The sequence below is a fragment of the Pan troglodytes genome, chromosome 4 (genome assembly GCF_028858775.2).
Source record: "Pan troglodytes isolate AG18354 chromosome 4, NHGRI_mPanTro3-v2.0_pri, whole genome shotgun sequence".
Lineage (NCBI taxonomy): Eukaryota > Metazoa > Chordata > Mammalia > Primates > Hominidae > Pan > Pan troglodytes.
The window spans coordinates 137127751-137149395 of record NC_072402.2 but is presented as its reverse complement, the minus strand read 5'-3'; the positions used below and the strand labels follow the sequence as shown (position 1 = coordinate 137149395).

The 21645-nt window shown below is 43.9% G+C and overlaps 1 protein-coding gene across 11 annotated transcripts in view; it reads left to right on the top strand.

Annotated features, from left to right (window-relative positions):
- Positions 1-19976, top strand: part of DNAJC18 (DnaJ heat shock protein family (Hsp40) member C18) — a 32862-nt gene extending 12886 nt beyond the window's left edge. For 10 of the 11 annotated variants that reach the window (XM_054685211.2, XM_016953912.3, XM_016953911.3 and 7 more), the window contains 6 exons: positions 2980-3125; positions 5303-5488; positions 6556-6665; positions 8833-8942; positions 11425-11597; positions 17372-19976. In XM_054685211.2, the coding sequence (XP_054541186.1) occupies positions 2980-3125; positions 5303-5488; positions 6556-6665; positions 8833-8942; positions 11425-11597; positions 17372-17496 (850 nt within the window). In that variant the 3' untranslated portion in view covers positions 17497-19976. The remainder of the gene's footprint in view (positions 1-2979; positions 3126-5302; positions 5489-6555; positions 6666-8832; positions 8943-11424; positions 11598-17371) is intronic. The other variant, XM_016953917.4, reaches the window with a different exon arrangement.
- The last annotated feature ends 1669 nt before the right edge of the window (positions 19977-21645 follow it).

The following is a 21645-nucleotide window of genomic DNA, read 5'->3' as shown; positions in this document are numbered from 1 at the left end:
TCCATAGCAATATTATTCATAACGACCCCAAAGGGGAAACAACCCAATGTCCATTAACTGATAATGGACAAGCAACATGGGGTATATCCATACAATGAAATACTATTTTGTAACAAAAAGGGATGAACAGATTCATGCTACAACATGGATGAACCTTGAAAAAATTACAGTAAGTGAAAGAAGCCAGATACAAAAAGCTACATGTTATATAACTCCTTTTATGTAAAATATTCAGAATAAGCAAATCTATAGAGAGGAAAGTAGATTAGTGGGTCCCAGGGGCTGGGGGAAAAGTGGGAGTGACTACTAATGAGTATAGAGTTTCTTTTTGGGGTGATAAAAATGTCCTGAAATGAGATAATGGTGATAGATGCACACCTCTAAAAATGTATTTAAAAACTAATGAATTGTACATTTTAAAAGGGTGAACTTTATGGTACGTGGATTATTTCTCAATAAAGCATTATTAAACAAATAGTAAATTTAGGAGAGGGAGTCCTGAGTGTCTGCCATGGAAGCAGAGATTGGAAACTGGGCTGGGGATTCAAAGACTCCCCATGGGCAGCTCATGTGGAAGGGATCTGCTGACAGCCCAGACCCTGCATTAGAGTCCAACCTGTGTTACTGACTTACGATGAATTTCCCAACGAAGCTCCGAATCTCTGCCTGCCTTACTGAATTATATAGTAGCAAAAGACTGAAGACCTTCTCAATACAAATTAGTAGGTAATGTATATATTATACATTGATACAATGCAATAATATTTAGATTTTAAAAAGAATGAGGTAGGCCAGGCGTGGTGGCTCATGCCTGTAATCCCAGCACTTTAGGAGGCCAAGGCAGGTGGATCACTTGAGGTCAAGAGTTCGAGACCAGCCTGGCCAATACAGTGAAACCCTGTCTCTACTAAAAATACAAAAAACTAGCTGGGTGTGGTGATGCAAGCCTGTAGTCACAGCTACTCGGGAGGCTGAGGCAGGAGAATCACTTGAACCCAGAAGGCAGAGGTTGCAGTGAGCCGGGATCGCGCCACTGCACTCCAGCCTGGGCTCTGTCTCAAAAAAAAAAAAAAAAAAAAAAAAAGAGGTAGATATATAATACTAGGTAACATTTATTTAGTATTAAATGCTCTCAAGCACTTTGATGAAGACTTTATTTAATCACAATATCAACTCTGTGAAATATAATTATTAGCCCATTTCAGAAGATAACACCAAGCTATAGAGGTTAAGTACACAGCAAAATCAAAGCTAAACCAAGGCATTTTGACTCCAGAGCTCATCTCTAATCCAGCAGTTCTCAAAGGGTGGTTGGGGAACCCCAAGACCCTTTTAGGGTATAGGTCTGCAAGTTTAAAACTGTAGTCATAATGATACAAACATGTTACTTGTCTTTTTCACTAATTTTCTCATGATTATACAGTGGAGTTTTTGAGAGGCTACATGACATGTAATTACATCATCACTGTTTAAAAATTTTTTGTTTTCATTTCTGGTATAGTAGATGTGGACTGATAGAAGTCATATAAATGAAAGCTCTTTTGAGGTCTTCAGTAATTTTTTTTTGCTTCCTGTACCATGCATATCAGTAATTTTTAAGAGTATAAAACGTTGCTGAGATCAAAAGTTCAGAACTGCCACTCTAATCTAAACTACTGTCTAGTCTAAACTATTATTCTATACTTCTCATCTCTATATGTTAAGGATTGATCTCCAAGATAAATTGTTTTTTGTTTGTTTTTTAGAGACAGGATCATGCTCTGTTGCCCAGGCTAGAGTGTAGTGGAACAATCATAGCTCACTGCAGCCTCAAACTCCTGGGCTTAAGTGATCCACCTGCCTTGGCCTCCTGAGTAGCTGGAATTCCAGATGCAAGGCACCATGCCTGGCTAACTTTTTAAAATTTTTCATAGAGATAGGGTCTTACCATCCTGCCCAGGCTGGCCTCAAGCTCTTCGCCTCAAGCAGTCCTCCTGCCTCAGCCTCCCAAAGCACTGGTATTACAAGAGTGAGCCACCACGCCCAGCCCAAAATAATTTTTTTTTTAAAGCAAGATGTAGAAAAGTGATAATAATATGTTTCCATTTAGGCAAGAAAAAAATGGAGAGGACTATACCTGTACTCTCTGTACATAGGATCCACAGAAAACTTCTAATGATGGTTATCCCTGTGGTGGGAAACTGGGGGACAGAGAATGATGAAGCAGGAGAATTTTTACTGTATAAACTTTAGTTCTGTTGGCTCTTTTTCTTCTATCATGTGTATGTTAACTTTTTAAAAACACAGTTTAGCCAGGCACGGTGGCTCACACCTGTAATCCCAGCACTTTGGGAGGCCAAGGTGGGCAGATCACAAGGTCAGGAGTTTGAGACCAGCCTAACCAATATGTGAAACCCCATCTCTACTAAAAATACCAACATTAGCCAGGCCTGGTGGCGCATCCCTGTAATCTCAGCTACTCGGGAGGCTGAGGCAGGAGAATTGCTTGAACCTGGGAGGCAGAGGTTGCAGTGAGCTGAGATCGCGCCATTGCACTCCAGCCTAGGCAACAAGAGCAAGACTACGTCTCAAAAAAAAAAAAAGCAAAAAACACAGTTTAAAAAGATAGCCATAGGAAAAAGAGAGAAAAAATTATAAACAAACAGGGTGATTAACTGTTTCTTCCAGCTTTGCTGTCCTATAGTTCATCTCTCAGGATCTTAGCCTGAACCTTGGTGTAACAATTAGCATACTTGTTCTACTCACTTGCAGGGATATAGGAAGAGTAAACAGTAGATGTAAAAGTACTTTGAAAGGCATTAAGTTCTGGGTGGGAGAAGGACATTGTTAATGAATTTGAATGTTTCATTAACGTGTGCACTAATTTTCTTACAGGTTTGTTTTGGGTCCCACAGATTGGAGGTAGGATCGATGTATTATCTTGCAGTTAGTTGTACAAAAGGGACCTTTATAGACATAGATGCGTGTGATTTTTTTTAGGATCAAGAAATGCAGAAATTACTATGAAATTCTGGGAGTTTCTCGAGATGCCAGTGACGAAGAGCTTAAGAAAGCTTACAGAAAACTCGCCCTGAAATTTCACCCTGACAAGAACTGTGCTCCTGGAGCAACAGATGCTTTCAAAGGTCTGATCCTGAACCAATGCTCAATGGTGCCCTTGTCATGGTTGGTCATAATAAGTTGCTTTTAGCCTTCCCCATAGTTGTTTTATAAGGCCATAAGGAGGGTTTTTTCCCCCTGCCACACCTCTTAAATAGTGATAATCAGCATAGCTCCCACTTGATTTTACCTAGGCTGGAGTGCAGTGGTGACATCTCAGCTCACTGCAACCTCCACCTCCCGGGCTCAAGTGATCCTCCCACCTCAGCCTCCTGAGTAGCTGGGACTACAGGTGAGCACCACCATGCCCGGCTAATTTTTGTATGTTTTGTGGAGATGGGGTTTTGCCATGTTGCTCTGGCTGATCTCAAACTCCTGAGCTCAAGTAATCTGCCCGCCTAGGCCTTCCAAAGTGCTGATATTACAGGCATGAGCCACTGTGCCCGTCCTCCATGATATTTTAAGAAATATATTCTTCAGGCTGAGCGCAGTGGCTCACACCTGTAATCCTAGCACTTTGGGAGGCTGAGGTGGGAGGATTGCTTGAGCCAGAGGTCAAGGCTGCAGTGAGCTGTGATTGCACCACTGCACTCCAAGTCATTATTACAGGCAAAGATCTTCAGTGAATGCTAAAACCATTGAGTGCTAGGTAGTTGTCACCTATGGGGTATTCTTGCCAAAATGTTTGACCTGAATCTAATAATGAGGAAACAATCAATATGAAACATTCTACAAGAATACTGATCTGTTCTTCCAAAAAATTTAACATAATGAAAAACAAAAAAGGTGGGACAGTTTTAGATTAAAAGAAACTAAATGCTATACTTGATCTTGCATGGATGCATTGGATGATAATGGACTGATGTTAATTTTCTTAACTGTGATAATGGTGTTGTGATCACATAGGAGAATGTCTTTCTTCTTGGGAGATATATGTTGAGGTATTTAGGGGCAAGGTGACGTAATATCTGTGGCCTATTTTCAAATGGTTCAGCAAAATAAATGTATACTTATTACAATACATATGTACATATGTATATATAGAGTTGTGGGTAACAGAGTGGCAAGGCAAACATTTAACAATTCCCCAGGTAAAAGAATCATGAAGAAATACTCTTTCTGTGTTTCTGACAGTGTTGACTGAATTACAGATAGGGAGTGGGGGATGCCTTAAAAGATTTTTTTTTTTGAGGTTTCTGTTGATTGGTGCTACTGATTGTATGTTTAAATGAAATTGGGCAAGGTTTGCACATTTGTACATAGAAAGGAGACATGTTGGTAAACATATGTAACTATGCAGCCTTTGAACCCTCCTTGAGACATTGGAAATACATTTCTTAATTTCAGAAAATATTTGTCTAAAGTAAACTGAAATAAGACTATGATGAAGACTTTGTTTTTAGTCAAGCAGGAAGGTTTCTACTAAGATTGTTTCAGAAGAGAATTCAGGAAATTTTTTGGACTACAAGTTAAAATATCACTACTGATGTGTGAACTGTTTCCAACATAAACTATTGCACTCAAGTGAAATAAGAACACTTTTTTGGCCAGATGCAGGGCTCACACCTATAATCCCAAACTTTTGGAGGCCAAGGTGAGAGGATCACTTGAGGCCAGGAATCTGAGACCAGTCTGGGCAATGCAGCAAGACCCTATCTCTAAAAAAATTTTTTTTAAAGTAAAGAGCACTCTTTGTGTGTGTGTGTGTGACAAAGTCTCACTCTGTTGCCCAGCCTGGAAGGCAGTGGCATGATCTCGGCTCACTGCAACCTCCCAAAGTGCTGGGATTATAGGCATGAGCCACTGCACCCGGCCAGAACACATTTTTTATGAATGAGAGTGCTGACCAGTTGGAGAACATTTCCCCAACATGCCTGGGACTTGTGGTGACTGGGAACCCGAACTGAGGGGGGCTTCCTAACTTCTAGGACAGCTGGGATGACTCCAGGACTGTTGATTGGGAGTTAACTCACTGCAGCAGTAGTTCTTAATTCCTGTGATTCCAATGTTGTTGTTTCTGGCGATCAGGGAAAACCTGAAGGGCAAGCACTGTGGAGAACTTTCTAGGCCCAAGCATCTCTTCTTGGGCCCCTGCAAAGTTGTCTAGCACGAGTCACCTCTAGGCTCTTTGTCACTGCTGCTGTGATCACTCTCAGCCATAGCAAAGACTGTGTCCTCATGTGCTGCTTCTTGTTGGTTGCAGCAATAGGAAATGCATTTGCAGTCCTGAGCAATCCTGATAAGAGACTTCGCTATGATGAATACGGAGATGAACAGGTGACTTTCACTGCCCCTCGAGCCAGACCTTATAATTATTACAGGGATTTTGAAGCTGACATCACTCCAGAAGAGCTGTTCAACGTCTTCTTTGGAGGACATTTTCCTACAGGTTAGTCTCCCCAAATTATCATTCTTAAACACATTTCTTTATTTATGGCTCTCAGCAAGCTTCTGTTTGAAAATCTGAATAGAGGTACAATGGTATGATGGAAACAGCAAGGATCTGGAATCAGTTGAGCAGGAGTTTGAGGCAAGTCTCCAGCCTCCAGCTGTGCATAATTTTGACCAAATCATTTAGTCTCTCTGACCCTGTTTCCTCTCCTGAAAAATGGGGCTGTTAATAATACCTACTTCACAGGGTCACTGTGAGCATTAGATATTTTTAAGTGCCTTATAAATAAGTAACAAAATGCCTATTATTGTTGTGTAAAATAGCACTTACAAAGATAGAAGATAGGAAAGTACCCCCCAGCAAGTTGGAAGTTTGTATAATTCAATGCCCAGGAAGTAAATTGAATTTTATGAGTTGCTATTAAAAGATACCAGTGACACAATATGGTATTGGGCACGGAAGCAGACGTGAACATGCCAGATAGGATTCATGGCCCAAATGCTCTCTCTCTTCTAGCCTTTTGGGGTTCTCTCTCACTAGTTGCAAAGGTCTATTTAAATGAAGTCAGGAGAGCTCAGCACGCTTTAGCTCCAGCTGGTTCACTTGGCTTGCCTATTGTCTTATTTTTCTACTGGGTAAAATAGGCCAATACTCTATCCTTAACAAACCTAGCTGGGAACAAGGACCTTGAAAAAGGCAAGGAAGGGTCAGGTGCGGTGGCTCACGCCTGTAATCCCAACACTTTGGGAGGCCAAGGTAGGTGGATCGCTTGAGTTCAAGAGTTCGAGACCAGCCTGGCCAACATGGTGAAACCCCATCTCTACTAAAAATACAAAAGTTAGCCGGGCATGGTGGCGGGTGCCTGTAATCCCAGCTACTGAGGATGCTGAGGCAGGAGAATCACTTGAACCCAGGAAGCAGAGGTTGCAGTGAGCCGAGATCACGCCATTGCACTCCAGTCTGGGTAACAGAGCAAAACTCCATCTCCAAAAAAAAAAGAAAAAGGCAGGGAAGGAGTGTTTGCCATATCCCATACCATGTATTTCTTTTTCTTTCTTTTCCAGGAAATATTCATATGTTTTCAAATGTGACAGATGACACTCACTATTACCGTCGACGGCACCGACATGAGAGGACACAGACTCAGAAGGAGGAGGAAGAAGAGAAACCTCAGGTACCTAGGGAGGGAGGAGCGCTGCTGCCCATAAACAGTTGTACTTGGCCAACCTGGATGGTACATGGTCAAGTTTTAGAAGTTGAACTTGAGATATGTTGCTTTAGGAAAGATGTGCTTTAGGAAAGCAAAAGCAGTGGTTAGAAGAGCTGAAAAATTGGCCTAAATAGGCAGAATGGTATCGCCTCCCTCTGCCCATTCTTGGGTGGCTCTCCCAGAATCTCAGCAATCTGTGGGGCTGACTTCATCAAGGCTTTTTTTTTTTTTTTTTTTTGAGAGAGGGTCTCACTGTCACTCAGGCTGGAGTACAATAGTAGAAACACAGCTCACTACAGCCTCAAACTCCAGGGCTCAACCAATCCTCCCACCTCAGCCTCTCATGTAGCTGGGACTATAGGTGCGTGCCACCACGCCCAGCTCATTTTTTGTAGAGATTATTTCTCACCATGTTTCCCAGGCTGGTCACAAACTCCTGGGCTCAAGTGATCCTCCTGCCTTGGCTTCCCAAAGTGCTAGGATTACAGGCATGAGCCACCGCTCCGGCTTCAAAATTTTCTTGGCTGCAGAAAATAGGAATCCTCTTCAAAATATTTAGAACTAAAGGGGGTTTAAGGTAAGGGATCAAAAGAGTCTCATGAAGCTCAAGGACAAGAAGCACTGGGTCTCATGACAGACAGGAACAAGGAACTGGGATACTGTCAGGCTCCCAAGCAGCTGTGCTCTGCAGGACTCTTTGGGCCCAGATTGTCTCCAGTTTTCCTGCCACTCTTTGCCTCTGTTTTGTTTTCACCAAGCAGCTTTGCTTGTTCTACTTCCCCTTGCAAATAGCCAGTCTACAGTGCCTGAGAGTGTGTGTTCTTCCTTAAAGTGATGACCCAGAAGTGAAGGGTGATGAGTCTCAACCCCAAATTCCTAGGAGAGAAAACGTGATTACCTCTGCCAGAGTTGGATGTCCCCTGAGTCCAATCAGCTGTGGCTAAGCATGATGCTAACCTGGCTCCTAGAGCCCCACTCCTGTAAAAGGCACAGTCTGGGCAGGTTTACCTAGAGATGTTTGCTTCATTGGTCTTATTAATGGGGCTGCAGGGGGATTACTGGGTGTCAATCCAGGTTGTTGTTGGACCTCCTTCAGCCTGCTCAGCAGAGAGAGTAAAGGTTATTTGGTATAGATTGAGTATCCCTTATCTGAAGTAAATTGGACCAGTAGTATTTCAGATTTCAGATTTTCTTTTTTTTTGGATTTTGGAAATTTGCATTATACCATTATACATTTGACAATTCCTAATCTGAAAATCTGAGGCTGGGTGCTATGGCTCACACCTGTAATCCTAACACTTTGGGGGACTGAGGCAGGAGAATTGCTTGAGCCTAGGAGTTTGAGACTAGCCTGGGCAACATGGCAAGACCTTGTCTCTACAAAAATTTAAAAATTAGCTGGACACGGTGGTGTGCACCTGTGGTCCCAGCTTCTCAGGAGGCTGAGGCGAGAGAATCATCAGAACCCAGGAGGTCAAGGCTGCAGTGAGCCATGTTTGTGTCACTGTACTCTAGCCTGGGTGACAGAGCAAGACCATGTCTCAGAAAAAAAAAAAGGAAATCCAAAATGCTCCAAAGAGCATTTCCTTTAAGTGTCATCCTGGTACTCAAAAAGTTCTAGATTTTGGAGCATTTGTGATTTTGAATTTTCTGATTAGGACTGCCCAACCTGTACTTCTCAGCTGAAAGTACAGCCTTCCCAGAAAAGCCTGGGGCTTTGTGGATCCTCCTATGCAGTGCATTGATAATTTGTTGTTTTCTTTGGGGCAACTATCTTATTTTCAATAAGCTTTATATTGATAAAGAACACTTACAGGCCAGGTGCAGTGGCTCACACCTGTAATCCCTGCACTTTGGGAGGCCGAGGTGGGCAGATCACGAGGTCAGGAGATCGAGACCATCCTGGCTGCAGTGAAACCCTGTCTCTACTAAAAATACAAAAACTTAGCTGGGCGTGGTGGCGGGTGCCTGTAGTCCCAGCTACTCGGGAGGCTGAGGCAGGAGAATGGTGTGAACCCGAGAGGCGGAGCTTGCAGTGAGCCGAGATCGCACCACTGCACTCCAGCCTGGGCGACAGAAAAAAAAAAAAAAGAACACTTACAGCAAGTTGTTTTTTTTTTTTCTTTTTCAGACTACATATTCTGCATTTATTCAGCTACTTCCAGTTCTTGTGATTGTGATTATATCTGTCATTACTCAGCTGCTGGCTACTAATCCCCCATATAGTCTGTTCTATAAATCGTAAGTCTGATATTTCTAAATCTTTCTCAGTAACAGTCTGGGGGTGAAAGACTTGAAGGTTTTGCTGATACATTACTAACATTTCATTTCACCTTTTGCTGTAGAAAACACCGATTTGATGTTTAAAGGAACAGCTGGGTAGTCATGGTGCTGAGACTCAAAAATACTGAGGCAGTCTCCTGTGTGCCTCGGGAAATAGATTGTCTTGTTCTATAGTGACATCATCTGGTCAGCTGCAGAACAGCAGTAACTGGTTTTTGAAGGATCAGTAGAATTTAAGGTTTAGATGAACTCATTATCACACCATGGTAGAGTTAGAAAGACTCTGTTAAGCTGTTGATAGGACTGCTGCACCCTGTGGGTCTCGGAGCATAGTATTAATAATGGGGATCAAGTGATTATTTTCAATTTTTTTGTTTTTGTTGAAAATAGAGAAATTCCTTGTAATGCTTTTTGCATATAGATTATAAACTCTGATAGGATTTTTAAAAATTTCTTCAATTAATTCTTTCAGTTGATTCAGTTCCCAAAGTTTGGTCCCCAGACCAGCCATTGTCAGCATCAACAGGCAACATGTTAGAAAGGCAGATTCTAGGGCCCCTCCATATCCATTGAATTAGAGGCTCTGGGGGTAGGACCAGAAGTCTGAGTTTTAAAAAACCCTCTAGATGATTCTGGTCCACACTGAAGTTTGAGAATCACTAGATTATCTTTTTTGTTAATAATGAATAATAAATTATTATTCATTATTATAATTTAGTGGGAAAAAAACCTTTTAAAAGTAGAATTTATTAGACAATATATAACAGGAAGAGTCTTTGTCAGTGATCACTGTAGACAAGACCATCATTCCAGGTCAATCCAGGTCAGTATTTCCTTTTTTGTTTGTTTTTGTTTTTTGAGACAGAGTCTCACTCTGTCGCCTGGGCTGGAGTGCAGTGGTGCAATCTGGGCTCACTTCAACCTCCACATCCCTGGTTCAAGCAATTCGTGTGCCTCAGCCTCCTGAGTAGCTGGAATTACAGGCGGCATGCACCACCCCACCTGGCTAATTTTTATATTTTAGTAGAGACAGGGTTTCACTATGTTGGCCAGGCTGGTCTCAAACTCCTAACCTCAGGTGATCCACCCACCTTGGCCTCTCAAAGTGCTGGGATTACAGGCATGAGCCATCGCGCCCGGCTAGTATTTTCCTTTTACAGAGAGCGAAGCTGAGGCTGAAGGAGAGGTGTTTTTTTGTTGTTTTTGTTTTCGAAGCAGTCTTGCTCTGTCACCCAGGCTCCCAGTCTGAAGTGCAGTGGTGCAATCTTGGCTCACTGTAATCTCCTTCTCCCAGGTTCAAGCGATTCTCATGCCTCAGCCTCCTGAGTAGCTGGGATTATAAGCATGTGCCACCACACCTGGCTAATTTTTGTATTTTTTAGTAGAGACTGGGTTTTACCATGTTGGCTGGGCTGGTCTCGAACGCCTGACCTCCACCTTTCTTGGCCTCCCAAAGTGCTGGGATTACCGTCATGAGCCACTGCACCTAGCCTTCATAGAGAGGTTTTTGCCATCAGGCACACTGGCCCGATTCCCTCTGTTTCCCAGCTTCTCATGTTTTTCCATATGGCACTTTAGCTTTCTTTCTTGTGAGGCCAGCGGGGTAAGCACGGACCTGCTCTGTAAGCTCCCCCAAAACCTTAGAGTGAGGGGAGAGCAGTCATGGCTTCAGCTCTTACTCTAATTAGAGAGGATCAAAGGAGAGGGCCGGAAAAGGGCCAAATAAAATATAGCCCCTTTAATGTAGAATTTGTCCAGTTTGAAGAAAACCATTTCTGTCACATTGTTTTAACTTGAGTTTGAGGTCCCTTCTATGTTTCCTTATGGTTAGAATTAGTCAGCTCAGTACTCTTATTAATGTTGCTGAGCACCAGATACCTTTGGATGTCTTGGACCCACAGAGAGTTAGCTCTAAAGCATCATTGAAATCTTTTGTCTGAGTTTCTTGCAGTTCTCAGCAGCTATGTGCGAAGTACTTTTTATCATGTCCAAAATATTGCTTCTAGGTTGGTGTGAGCTATCTGGTTTTTTTTGTAAATAATTTGCTATATAACATAATCAGTTCATTCAACGAGCATTTATAATAGCCTACTCTGTCAGGTACCATACTAGATCCTACACAACATAAAAATTGTTTGTTTTAAGCATTCAGCATTCTACTTTTAGCACAGAGAGCAGTATAAGAGAGGTGAGTCCTTTAAGAGAATAAACTATTTATGCTGAAGCTGAATTCATAGTATGAACTTGCTTACATAATACAATTATGATGATGTTATACTTACAACTTTGCTAGGGAAATAAGAAGTGTTGGGTATATTAGAAAATGATATCTGCCTCTGCTCTATGAGCAGATGATGATGATGATATCTGTAAGGGCAGTGCTAAGAGTAATATTGCCAAATATTATGAGCTCACATGAGCCTCTCTCTCCTTGTTTCAGAACTTTGGGCTACACCATTTCTAGAGAAACTCAGAACCTGCAGGTGCCTTACTTTGTGGATAAAAACTTTGACAAGGCCTACAGAGGAGCTTCTCTGCATGACCTGGAGAAAACAATAGAGAAGGATTACATTGATTATATCCAGACTAGTTGTTGGAAGGAGAAACAACAAAGTAAGATACTGTAAAGGGGGCATTAGCTGGTGGCTGTGGTTCCCAGCAGGAGGCACCCCCAGCCTCCTGATCCTTCCTCTCTTCTTGTTTGAGGCTACGCATGTTTATGTGAACAGAGTCAGAGGACAAAGGCCATTCAGGATACTACAAAAAAGTAGGGGAAACTTATTGACAGGATACATGTGGCCAGGACTTGGAAATCTTAGGAATTTAGGCGGCACTAGTCACCTGTCTGCATGTCTGTCTCTCTTTGAGTCTCTACCTCTCTCTGCCAATCTGCCCCCTCTCCTCTCCCCACCAGCTGCCTTCCTTTCTTTCTTCCAGCTTCCCTTTTGCATAACCTTGTTTGCCATGGTTTACAGTGGTTGCCACCCTGCTTATCACTCTCTCAAATTCCCCAGTCTCACCAGTCAGTGCCCCTTTCTGCAGCACACACCTCTGTAAGTTCTTGGTGCTCACTGATTTGGTCCACAGTTTCCCAATTCCACACTCCCTAGAGGGAAATCTGATCGAGCCAGCCTAACTTTTTGAAACAGAACAAAGGTTTAGAGGTTTCTGGTATGGAATGAGGTGTCCCTTACCCTCACCTCCAGCTGGTTGTGGCCACACAGAACAAAAGCGACCCCCTGGGTCTGCCCCTTTGGGTGTGGCAGGCCTTCCCCCCTATTTCCCTCTCTGGAGACAGTGGGGATGATAGCATCTGCCACTGGCTTACAGCTCCAGCAAGTGTTACTAGGAGTGTCTGCAGCAGGGGTAGCCCCGTCTCAGCCAACAGCTTCACCTTTGGTCCTACTTGAATTCTACACACACATACCGCATTAGTGACTGTGTCTTCTAAAACTTGGTTTTGATTATTTTTATTTTCTTTTTTATTTTTCAGGAGGTACCCTTTTAACTGAAGTTTTGGCTCATGTTTAAAAAGCAAATTCTGACTCATTTCTAAAGCCTTATTACTGAGTATCATTAAATACCTAATGGAGTCTGATAAAATTAGCTCTTCGGTCACAGTGCTGCTAAGCCCTCATTGACCATCACACACTCCCAACCCCGCCCTCAAGTTAAGCTCTCCTTCCTCTGTGTTCTTAAAGCACTTTGTTCAGCCTGCTAACATAGTACCAATCACACAGTGTTAGAGTTCCAGGGATATATGTCAGTCTCCCCTGCGAGACTATGGGCTGTCTGGGAATAAGAACTTGGTCTTACTAATTTTGTGTCCCAGGGTTCTGGCACAGTCCTTGCTTCAGAACAGGTGCTCAACAAATGTCTTTTGAAGAGAGGATTCTCAGGAGTAGAAAACAATGAAAATGCTGAGGATTGTGAATAACAACAGCAGGGTTAGTGTCCTAGCTCACCCTTAGGGACCTGGTCTCTGCCCCGTATTTCTGTACGGCAAAGTCCTACTGTTCTCTCAAGGTGCATTAGGAAGTTGGTGAGCAATGACTCTGGGATATAAGAGGAAATTAAACAGGAAGAGGAAATTCCAATTTATTGAAAAACACTGAGGATTCAGGAAATACTCTACCCCATTGCTAAACTAGATTTTACAAGAATCAAAAATCAGGAAAGAATTTTAGAGCAGGATAAAGGCCTCATATTAAAAGGCAGTATATAGGCCAGGCATGGTAGCTCATGCCTATAGTCCTAGCACTTTGGGAGGCCGAGGCAGGAGGATCACTTGAGTCCAGGAGTTTGAGACCAGCCTGGGAACCCCATCTCTAGAAAAAGTATAAAAATAAGCCAGGTGTGGCAGCACATGCCTGTGGTTTCAGCTACTCAGGAGGTCGAGCCTGGGAGATCGAGGCTGCAGTGAGCTGTGATCACTCCACTGCACTCCAGCCTGGGCCACAGAGCGAGATCCTGTCTCAATAAAAAGGCAGTATATACATGGATCCAAATCAGGTGAAAGCCAGTATATGTCCTGAAAATCCCCATTGTCTGGGTCCTGGGAGGGCTTTGACTTTGTTGCTTTCTGCAAGAACTGGATGAAAATCTGCATTTCACATTCTTCAAACACCCCCCTGCCCCACATCTTCCTCTGTGGCAGTAAGATGCTGGAATTATACAAAGAGCTCATGGTAAGGATTGCACCAGAGGTAGTTTCTCAGCTTTTGTCCCCATCCCCATGAGGCCTAGTTCAGAGCTTCGGCACTCTCCAGGTATAAATAAAAATCCAGTGAGTGGCCAGGTGTGGTGGCTCATGCCTGTAATCCCAGCACTTTGGGAGGCCAAGGAGGATGGATCACCTGAGGTCCGGAGTTCAAGACCAGCCTGGCCAACATGGCGAAACCCCGTCTCTACTAAAAATACAAAAGTTAGCTGGGTGTGGTGGTGCGCACCTGTAATTCCAGCTACTTGGGAGGCTGAGGCAGGAGAATCTCTTGAACCCGGGAGGCGGAGGTTGCAGTCTGCTGAGATCGTGCCACTGCACTTCAGCCTGGGTGACAGAGCGAGACTCCATCTTAAAAAAAAAAAAAAAAAAATCCAGTGAGTAAGCATGATGCGTGTGCCCACAAGTTCCAAATGGCAGTTATCAGCACAAACCCCTTTAAAATCTATTTCTGGCATTTAAGTACAGCGGCTATGCAGAGCCTCCACACAACCCAAGTGCCATTTGAGAACAAGCAGCATCTGCCCTCTGAATCCAGCAGCAAGTGCAGCCAACAAGGTTAAATTTAGCACTTGGAGGTTGTAAAAATAAACCCACTTGAGAACAAAGTTCACTCTTGGCAAAATACCAAATGCAAACTGTTTTTAGCAAGGTTAGCCATTGACTTTTTAAATCTTTGTTTGGTTCATTTATTTTTCTCTGCTCTTCCTTAGAATGCTTAATCTGGGTGAAAAAAAAATTTTTTTTTTTTTGACAGAGTCTCGCTCTCTCGCTCAGGCTGGAGTGCAGTCATGCAATCTCGGCTCACTGCAACCTCCACCTCCCAGGTTCAAGCGATTCTCCTGCCTCAACCTCCTGAGTAGTTGGGACTATAGGTGCATGCCACTGTGCCTGGCTAATTTTTGTAGTTTTTAGTCGAGACGGGGTTTCAAGGATGTTGGTCAGGCTGGTCTCGAACTCCTGACCTCAGGTAATCCGCCCACCTCGGCCTCCAAAGTGCTGGGATTACAGGCGTGAGCCACCACACCCGGCCAATCTGGGCAAACTTTTATGAGTAATCCCTTACTATAAACACTAATTGTCCTGTTTACTTCTTCGCAGCTGCATCTAGATAGTAAACCTGATGCCAGGGCAAGTGGCCACACCACTAGGCTGGGCTGGACGAAGGTAGCAGGCAGGAACTGCCTCTTGGCCTAGCTGAGCTGAGCTGAGCTCCTGGCCCAGACTGGTAGAGGAGCACTTCTTTCCACACCCTTGAGCAGGATAACCTAGTGGGTAGAAGCTTAGGCTTTGAAATGGGGATAGAATCCACTTCCTCCTAGAGAGGTTGTGTGGGTTATGGAAGATGGTATGGGTGTAACTCTTAGCACAGTGTCTGGCACATAGAAAGTGCCTAATTTCTGGTGGAGTCCTGGCTTTACCTGGCTTTGCACTGTAGACTGGATGTAGCACCATCTCATGGGGCTTCATCATGAGGGCAGTTGGGATCTGTTGCGGTCTTTCAGCTGTTGAGACCAATCTGGGCTCTTTTGCAGAGAACCTTAGGAGAGGTTCTGGGTCTTGCTTCTCTTGGCAATTTGCCTGAGTCAGTTTATCTTTAAGGCTCAATGCTCTGTCCATCTGTTACAGTGGTATTCAGAGGAAGGGGAACTTTCTGCTAAGAAGAAAAGGTATTCTCTGGAACCTGCCACTCCCCAAAATTTTTTTAAATTACTTAGAATTTATTGAATATTAACAGAATTTGTCAAAAGTAGCATATTCTTCAAGTTGACCCTTTGTTCATTGAAGGATGAAAGGATTCACTGGCAGTTTGGAGAGAAGTTGCTCTAAGCTTGGTAGTGGGGATGTGGGACATGATTCCTTGAAACACTGACCTTGTACAAGGTCATTGCTCTGGAGCAGGGGTCTCTGAGCTGGTTTCAGTGAACTTTATGAAAAGCAATGTGATATTTTGAGAAAAGCAGTTATCTTTCATCAGCTTGTTAAAGTGGCCTTCAATGTAGAAAATATAAAGAGTCACTAGCCCTTAATGTTTCCTGGAACAAGATTTCAGGGAATGAGGCATTTAGAAAAGCTGAGCAAATGGAAAACCTGAGGAAATCATTTCAAAGAAAAGCAAAACCACAGAATCTGTTTCAATACTGGTGTAACTGTGACTCCAGAGGACTAAAGGCATAGACTGACTTCACAGAGGCCTCCTGGGCAAGGTTACCCACATGCCAAAGTAGCCTGAGATTGGAGTTAGTGCCGAGCCCTGGGCAGGATGCAGGAGCAGAGAGCTTTCATTTGGATATGGCCCATGATCCTCCATGACGCCCCATCACCTGCAAGGGTGACTGTGCCAAGGCAAGCCCTGGCTAGCAGGCACTGCAGGCACCCTCACCAAGCAGGGAGAGCACATTGTTCTGGAGCCTGGGAGACCCACTGCTTGCCAAGCAACTGCTGGGCTAGAGCCCAGGCTGTGCAGCCTCCATTGTAGAGGGAGGGTTTTTATGCATATCCACCCCTCACTCTGGAGTCCTGCACTTAATCTGCACTTTGGGCCTTACTTGGGGGTAAATAGCATCATTGTGCGCAGAAATGCCAGACAGTGTTTTGTGTTGATAGAAACGTATTCAGAAAGCAATGCCCATTGTTCCCCCTGGCTAAATAATAATTCCGTTTCCAGGCAGTTTGCTGATTAATCAGACAGGTGTCTTTCGTTCCACCAAGAAAAACAAAATCTGTCAGCAAGATGATTAAGAATAGATAGGCATATTTCAAAACAATTAAAATAGCATTTTTACAAGTCTGGTCCTTTAAACATTGAGTAGCTGCCTGCTGTTGGAGGCTTTCAGGAAACACACACTACATCCAAGCATGCCATCCTGTTAATACGCAATACGTCTCTAAAGGTGCTCTTCAGGCATTCCTCCCTGAATATGTCTGAAACCTCACAAAAGAATAAAAAATAGAGGCAACCAAACCACCGTTGAGTCGGGAAACACAGCAGAGATTATATTCTGGTTAAAAATAGAATGACCTTCTCCACCATAAAGAGAAAATGAAATTAATTTAGTCAAGGAGACAAAGGTCACCGGATCCAGATGATTCAACTTTTAGAAAGGCCCAGCTGCCTTTGGCCTTTGAGTTGGGGACCCTACGTGTGGTGAGGGAATGAACAGCGCCAGTAGTGCCCTGGCCTTCTGTGGACGCACACCCGGCAGCAGTAGGCTCTGTGTGCCTTCGCACATGTGAGTTATGATGCAGCAATGCAGGAGAAGAATAAAGCAGCTGTCTGTTTCAGATGACAGGAATAGGCCACTGGACTCCATTCTCTCCCAGCTGCTGTTGGAATCCCGTTTGTAGGAGGCTATAGGGTGGTCTCACTGCACATGCGCAGGTTTCCTAAGTCTGGTGCCAAATGTTTTCTTGGTAAGAACTAAGTCCAGTGCTTTTATAAGAGAGCACAGATACTGTTGGACTGCAGGGTCACAGGTGCCCTTTAATCCTCCACACCTGGTCTAGTACCTAAGACGTGTTTTGTGAATAAATGATTAAATGTTTCTTATATTTAATTGTAAGAAAAAGCTTGAAATGAAGTAAAAGGAGCTTTGACTCCAGAAACATTGAAATGAAACAAAGGAGTTCAGCCCTCGATGAATTGGTTACCTCTTTTATCTTTCAGAGTCAGAGCTGACAAATTTGGCAGGATTATACAGAGATGAACGATTGAAACAGAAAGCAGAGTCGCTGAAACTTGAAAACTGTGAGAAACTTTCCAAACTCATTGGCCTACGCAGAGGTGGCTGAGAGGATAATGGTCCTACGCAGGGCTGGGGTTTTGCTACTTGTTCCTATTTATGTTCCTGATTCCATTTTATAATACAAAACTAGGTAATGATGAACACTTTACTATTTGCTAACTTCGTTGGTTGGGCAGAGTGGCAGGAGCATGGGCACGAGAGCCAGATGTGTCTTCACAGGATCCTTCCTGGGGAGTGGCTCCAGGGGCCAGGAGTAGTTCATCTAAGTTAAATTAATGGCAAGGCATTGGATTCAGTCTCCCTGCTCCATGCCTACCCTGCCTATGTGAATGGAGTTCAGGGCATCCCAGAGCAGATCCATGCTTTCTTCCTTCTTCCCTTCTTCAGTGAAGTCTTAAGAACCAGGCATTCCTAGGCTTAGCCAAAGCTTAATATTAGTTATTTACACTGTCTACCAAGAATTATACCTCTCCCTTCATTAGAGTCATCATCTCCGCCAAGATTTAGCCTTTGGAACATGTTCCTGCCCAGCTTTCCATTTTCTAGGGGAATATGGAGAAATTTAAACTATTGTAGTCAGTAGTTTTCTATTATTCCAATCTCTGCTCAGTTAGTAGCATTAGCAAACTGCCTAATTTGAGATTCCTTTATTTCCTGAACCCTCTCTCTTTTAGAGAGTCCAGAAATTAAAACTACTGAGCAGCATCTGGAGGCGGGGGCCAGGGTGAAGGTATAATGCAAGACCGAGCCTCATCTCCTCCACGAAGCCTCCCTACTCCATCATAGAACCCAGAGAATGTCCCTTCGGTCATTTCCCCTCAGTATCATCATTGGTGTCATCGCACTTGGGCTGAGTTCCTACATCCCACAGAGGCAGATGGTCAGACCCAGGAGGAGGCATTGCCAGCTCTCCAGGCTGTTTGCTCAAGCCTAGAGATAGAGGAGACAGATCCTCTCTCCTTGGATATGGGGGTCTAGCTTTGGCCCCAGCAGCCACTTTGTTTAACCCAGTATCCTATAGTTTGTGATTTGAGATGATTTTTCATTCATTCAACATTTATTGAGTGCCTACTATAAAAGCAGGGGCTCTCACACATATTTTCTTACTTAAACCTCCTCACAACTCTGAAGTAGATGTATTATCCCTGGTTCTATGAATGAGAACATTGGCCCAGAGAGGATGACCCAGGTCTTGTAGTGGCAGAGCAAGACGGTAGGCTGAGTGTCAAGTAGAAAGTGGGAGAGCATCCTCATGTCTCAGGTGATTCTAGCCAGACTGGCAAAGCAGAACCTTTCCTGAGGATGCCTCCGTCCTCCCCAACCCCATGACCCCTCATCTTTTCTGTGGCAATCTTGCATCTGTTCAGGACAACATCCCTGCTGCTCTTTAGGAAGCAGGACCCTGTCTAACATAAATTCTGTACACAAAATAAGAGGTCCCTCACAGGCAGGCAGCCCTCCCACTGGTGACTAGGAAGAATTCAGTCACTGCCTGGGCTGTGTGGTTCTGGGCCTTCCTGTGGAGCTGAGCTGCCTGAATTATCATGACTCTGAACTTGGAAGGATCATTAAGTGACTGTAGCCTACACTCCATGCTTCATATTGGAAGAAAAGTTTCTGGTAGAGAGTCGGCCGGGTGCACTGGCTCAAGCCTGTAATCCCAGCACTTTGGGAGGCTGTGGCAGGTGGATCACCTGAGGTCAGGAGTTCAAGACCAGCCTGGCCAACATATTGAAACCCCATCTCTACTAATAATACAAAAATTAGCCAGGTGTGGTGGCACATGCCTGTAGTCCCAGCTACTCGGGAGGCTGAGGCATGAGAATCGCTGCAACTTGCGAGGTGGAGGTTACAGTGAGCTGAGATCACGCCACTGCACTCCATCCTGGGCAACAGAGTGAGACTCCATCTCAAAAAAAAAAAAAAAAAGAGTCTACATTAAACAGATTCCAAAGTAAAGTTTCTTCATCCCAATGCATGGCCATGATTTACACAGACGTGCCTAGCATGGCTTATCAACATCTGAACGGTTGTTCCCTACCATGCCTCTGCAGGCATTCCACAGAGTCAGGAGATGGGTTCACAGGTAAAGATTGGGGGCTTTAGTGGCTTGTAGGGGACAACTGCTCAGTTGCAGGGAGAGGGAGCATTTCTAGAAATAGCCAGATTTTGCTGCCCAACTAGATCTGTCCTCCTGGTTTTAGGGGGCCCTTCTTGATCCCCCCTGAGTGACTGAGGGAGGTTACATTGTAAAATATGTCCATGAGCCAAACAGGCTTATGGAAAGTTCTTCTACACACAAAAAAATCAAAGCTCTCCTCTCCCCATCCCCAACCACTGCTAGAAAATTGGCCATAATGAAACTGACTTGACAGGTTAAAAGACCCTGTCCTAGATGCCCAGGAATCAGGTAGTCACACATTTTATGGACTTCATGGCAGCGATGAGTAATCTGTGATGATACTAAATAGAGGCAATAATAACTAACTCCATTAAATGTCATGCTGATTGTCTGTTTTTATAGCACCGATGGTACTGTTTTATTTATTGCCAATAGACCACAACATTCACATCTGTTTTTCCTCAAGGGAACCGTATTTGCTTTTGGTTGAAGGATTTATCTATTTGATACTATCCAGAATATTGTTAAGCTATAATTTCCTGGGTTATATTTTAGATGGGTTGTCTGCATGGTGGTAAAATAAGCTTTTTCCTCTCGCCTACATCCTTTGGAAGATCTCCTGATCATACATAACTAGGTAGGGCTTATTCTTGCTGTCGGAGCTTGGCACCCAGCTCTAGACTGTTTCTTTGAGCATTACTGCAGATTGGAGACGTGTGTGATAGGAGCAGGGCTCAGAAATAGGGCTTGAGGCTCAAGCAGAAACTGAAGCTCTCATTCAAATGAAGATGCTCTCTCTACTGCATGATCGGCAGTGAGAAAAGGAGGATGAAAATCCTTCTCATCACAAAGAGCTTGAAGGAATCCACGTCCCCAGATTAGCAACCCTAGAGTTCATCTGCTCAGGCCGGGAAATGTGTAAGCTTCCTTGATCAGCTCCAGGCCTCACAGCACGGGAGCAGTGACCAGTAAGGAAACGTCACTGCTGTGCTTTCTGTTGGAAATTGTTAGAAAATACAGTGAACTGGCCAGGCACAGTAGCTCATGCCTGTAATCCCAGCACTTTGAAAGGCTGAGGCAGGCAGATCATTTGAGGTCAGGAGTTCAAGACCAGCCTGGCCAACACGGTGAAACCCTGTCTGTACTAAAAATACAAAAATTAGGCGGGCATGGTAGCACGTGTCTGTAATCCCAGCTCCTCAGGAGGCTGATGCAGAAGAATCGCTTGAGCCTGGGAGGCAGAGGTTGCAGTAAGCTGAGATCACATCATTGCACTCCAGCCTGGGTGACAGAGCAAGACTCTGTCTCAAAAAAAAAAAAGAAAGAAAAAAGAAAATACAGTGAACTCCAGATGCCACTGGAACATGGGTTCCAGCAGCCTGGCCAAGCTATGTGTCATTCTTTTTCCTCATGATACCCAGGATGGGCTTTGTGAGGAGGCACTGTGCGGTTCCAGTGGCTTTCTGTTACAGCTGGCCACACCATACAAGCAAGTACATCATCTGCATGCACTGCTCCTCACAGGAGCTTGCACTTCATTCATATTTATTCTGCCCTCATTTAAGGTGTAAGCTTAGTGTCCTAATATATTTATTTTTGGAAAGGGCCAAGTTACAAAACATCTTTTTTTTGAGGCTGCACTGTTGATATGTCATGCAGTGGCCACCAAGAAAGTATATACTCGTGTTAGATACTGATTACATCATTTACATCACGCTCAGTATTTGGAATTAAAGATGTGAATGTTCTGTGACCAGAGTAGGGATGACACAAATGGAATCAGCTCCTGGTGGACTAAGAATCTTGAAAAAATCTGGCCACCTCATCCACTACATCTGGATTGAGTGTACTGCAACAAAGAAAAACATTAAACAATTTTATATTAAAAGAATGGCTACTTTTCCTTGGTTCTTTTACCTTTGCCCATGGCATCCTTGGCCACTGCACATCGCCTGACTCCCTTGGAGCCACTTCCGACTAAAGAAGCTTTTGACGCCTGCTCCAGTCTTCCCTCACCCGTCAGTGGGATTATTTGCATTTAGAATAGTAGATAGCATTGTTGGCATCAGTTCC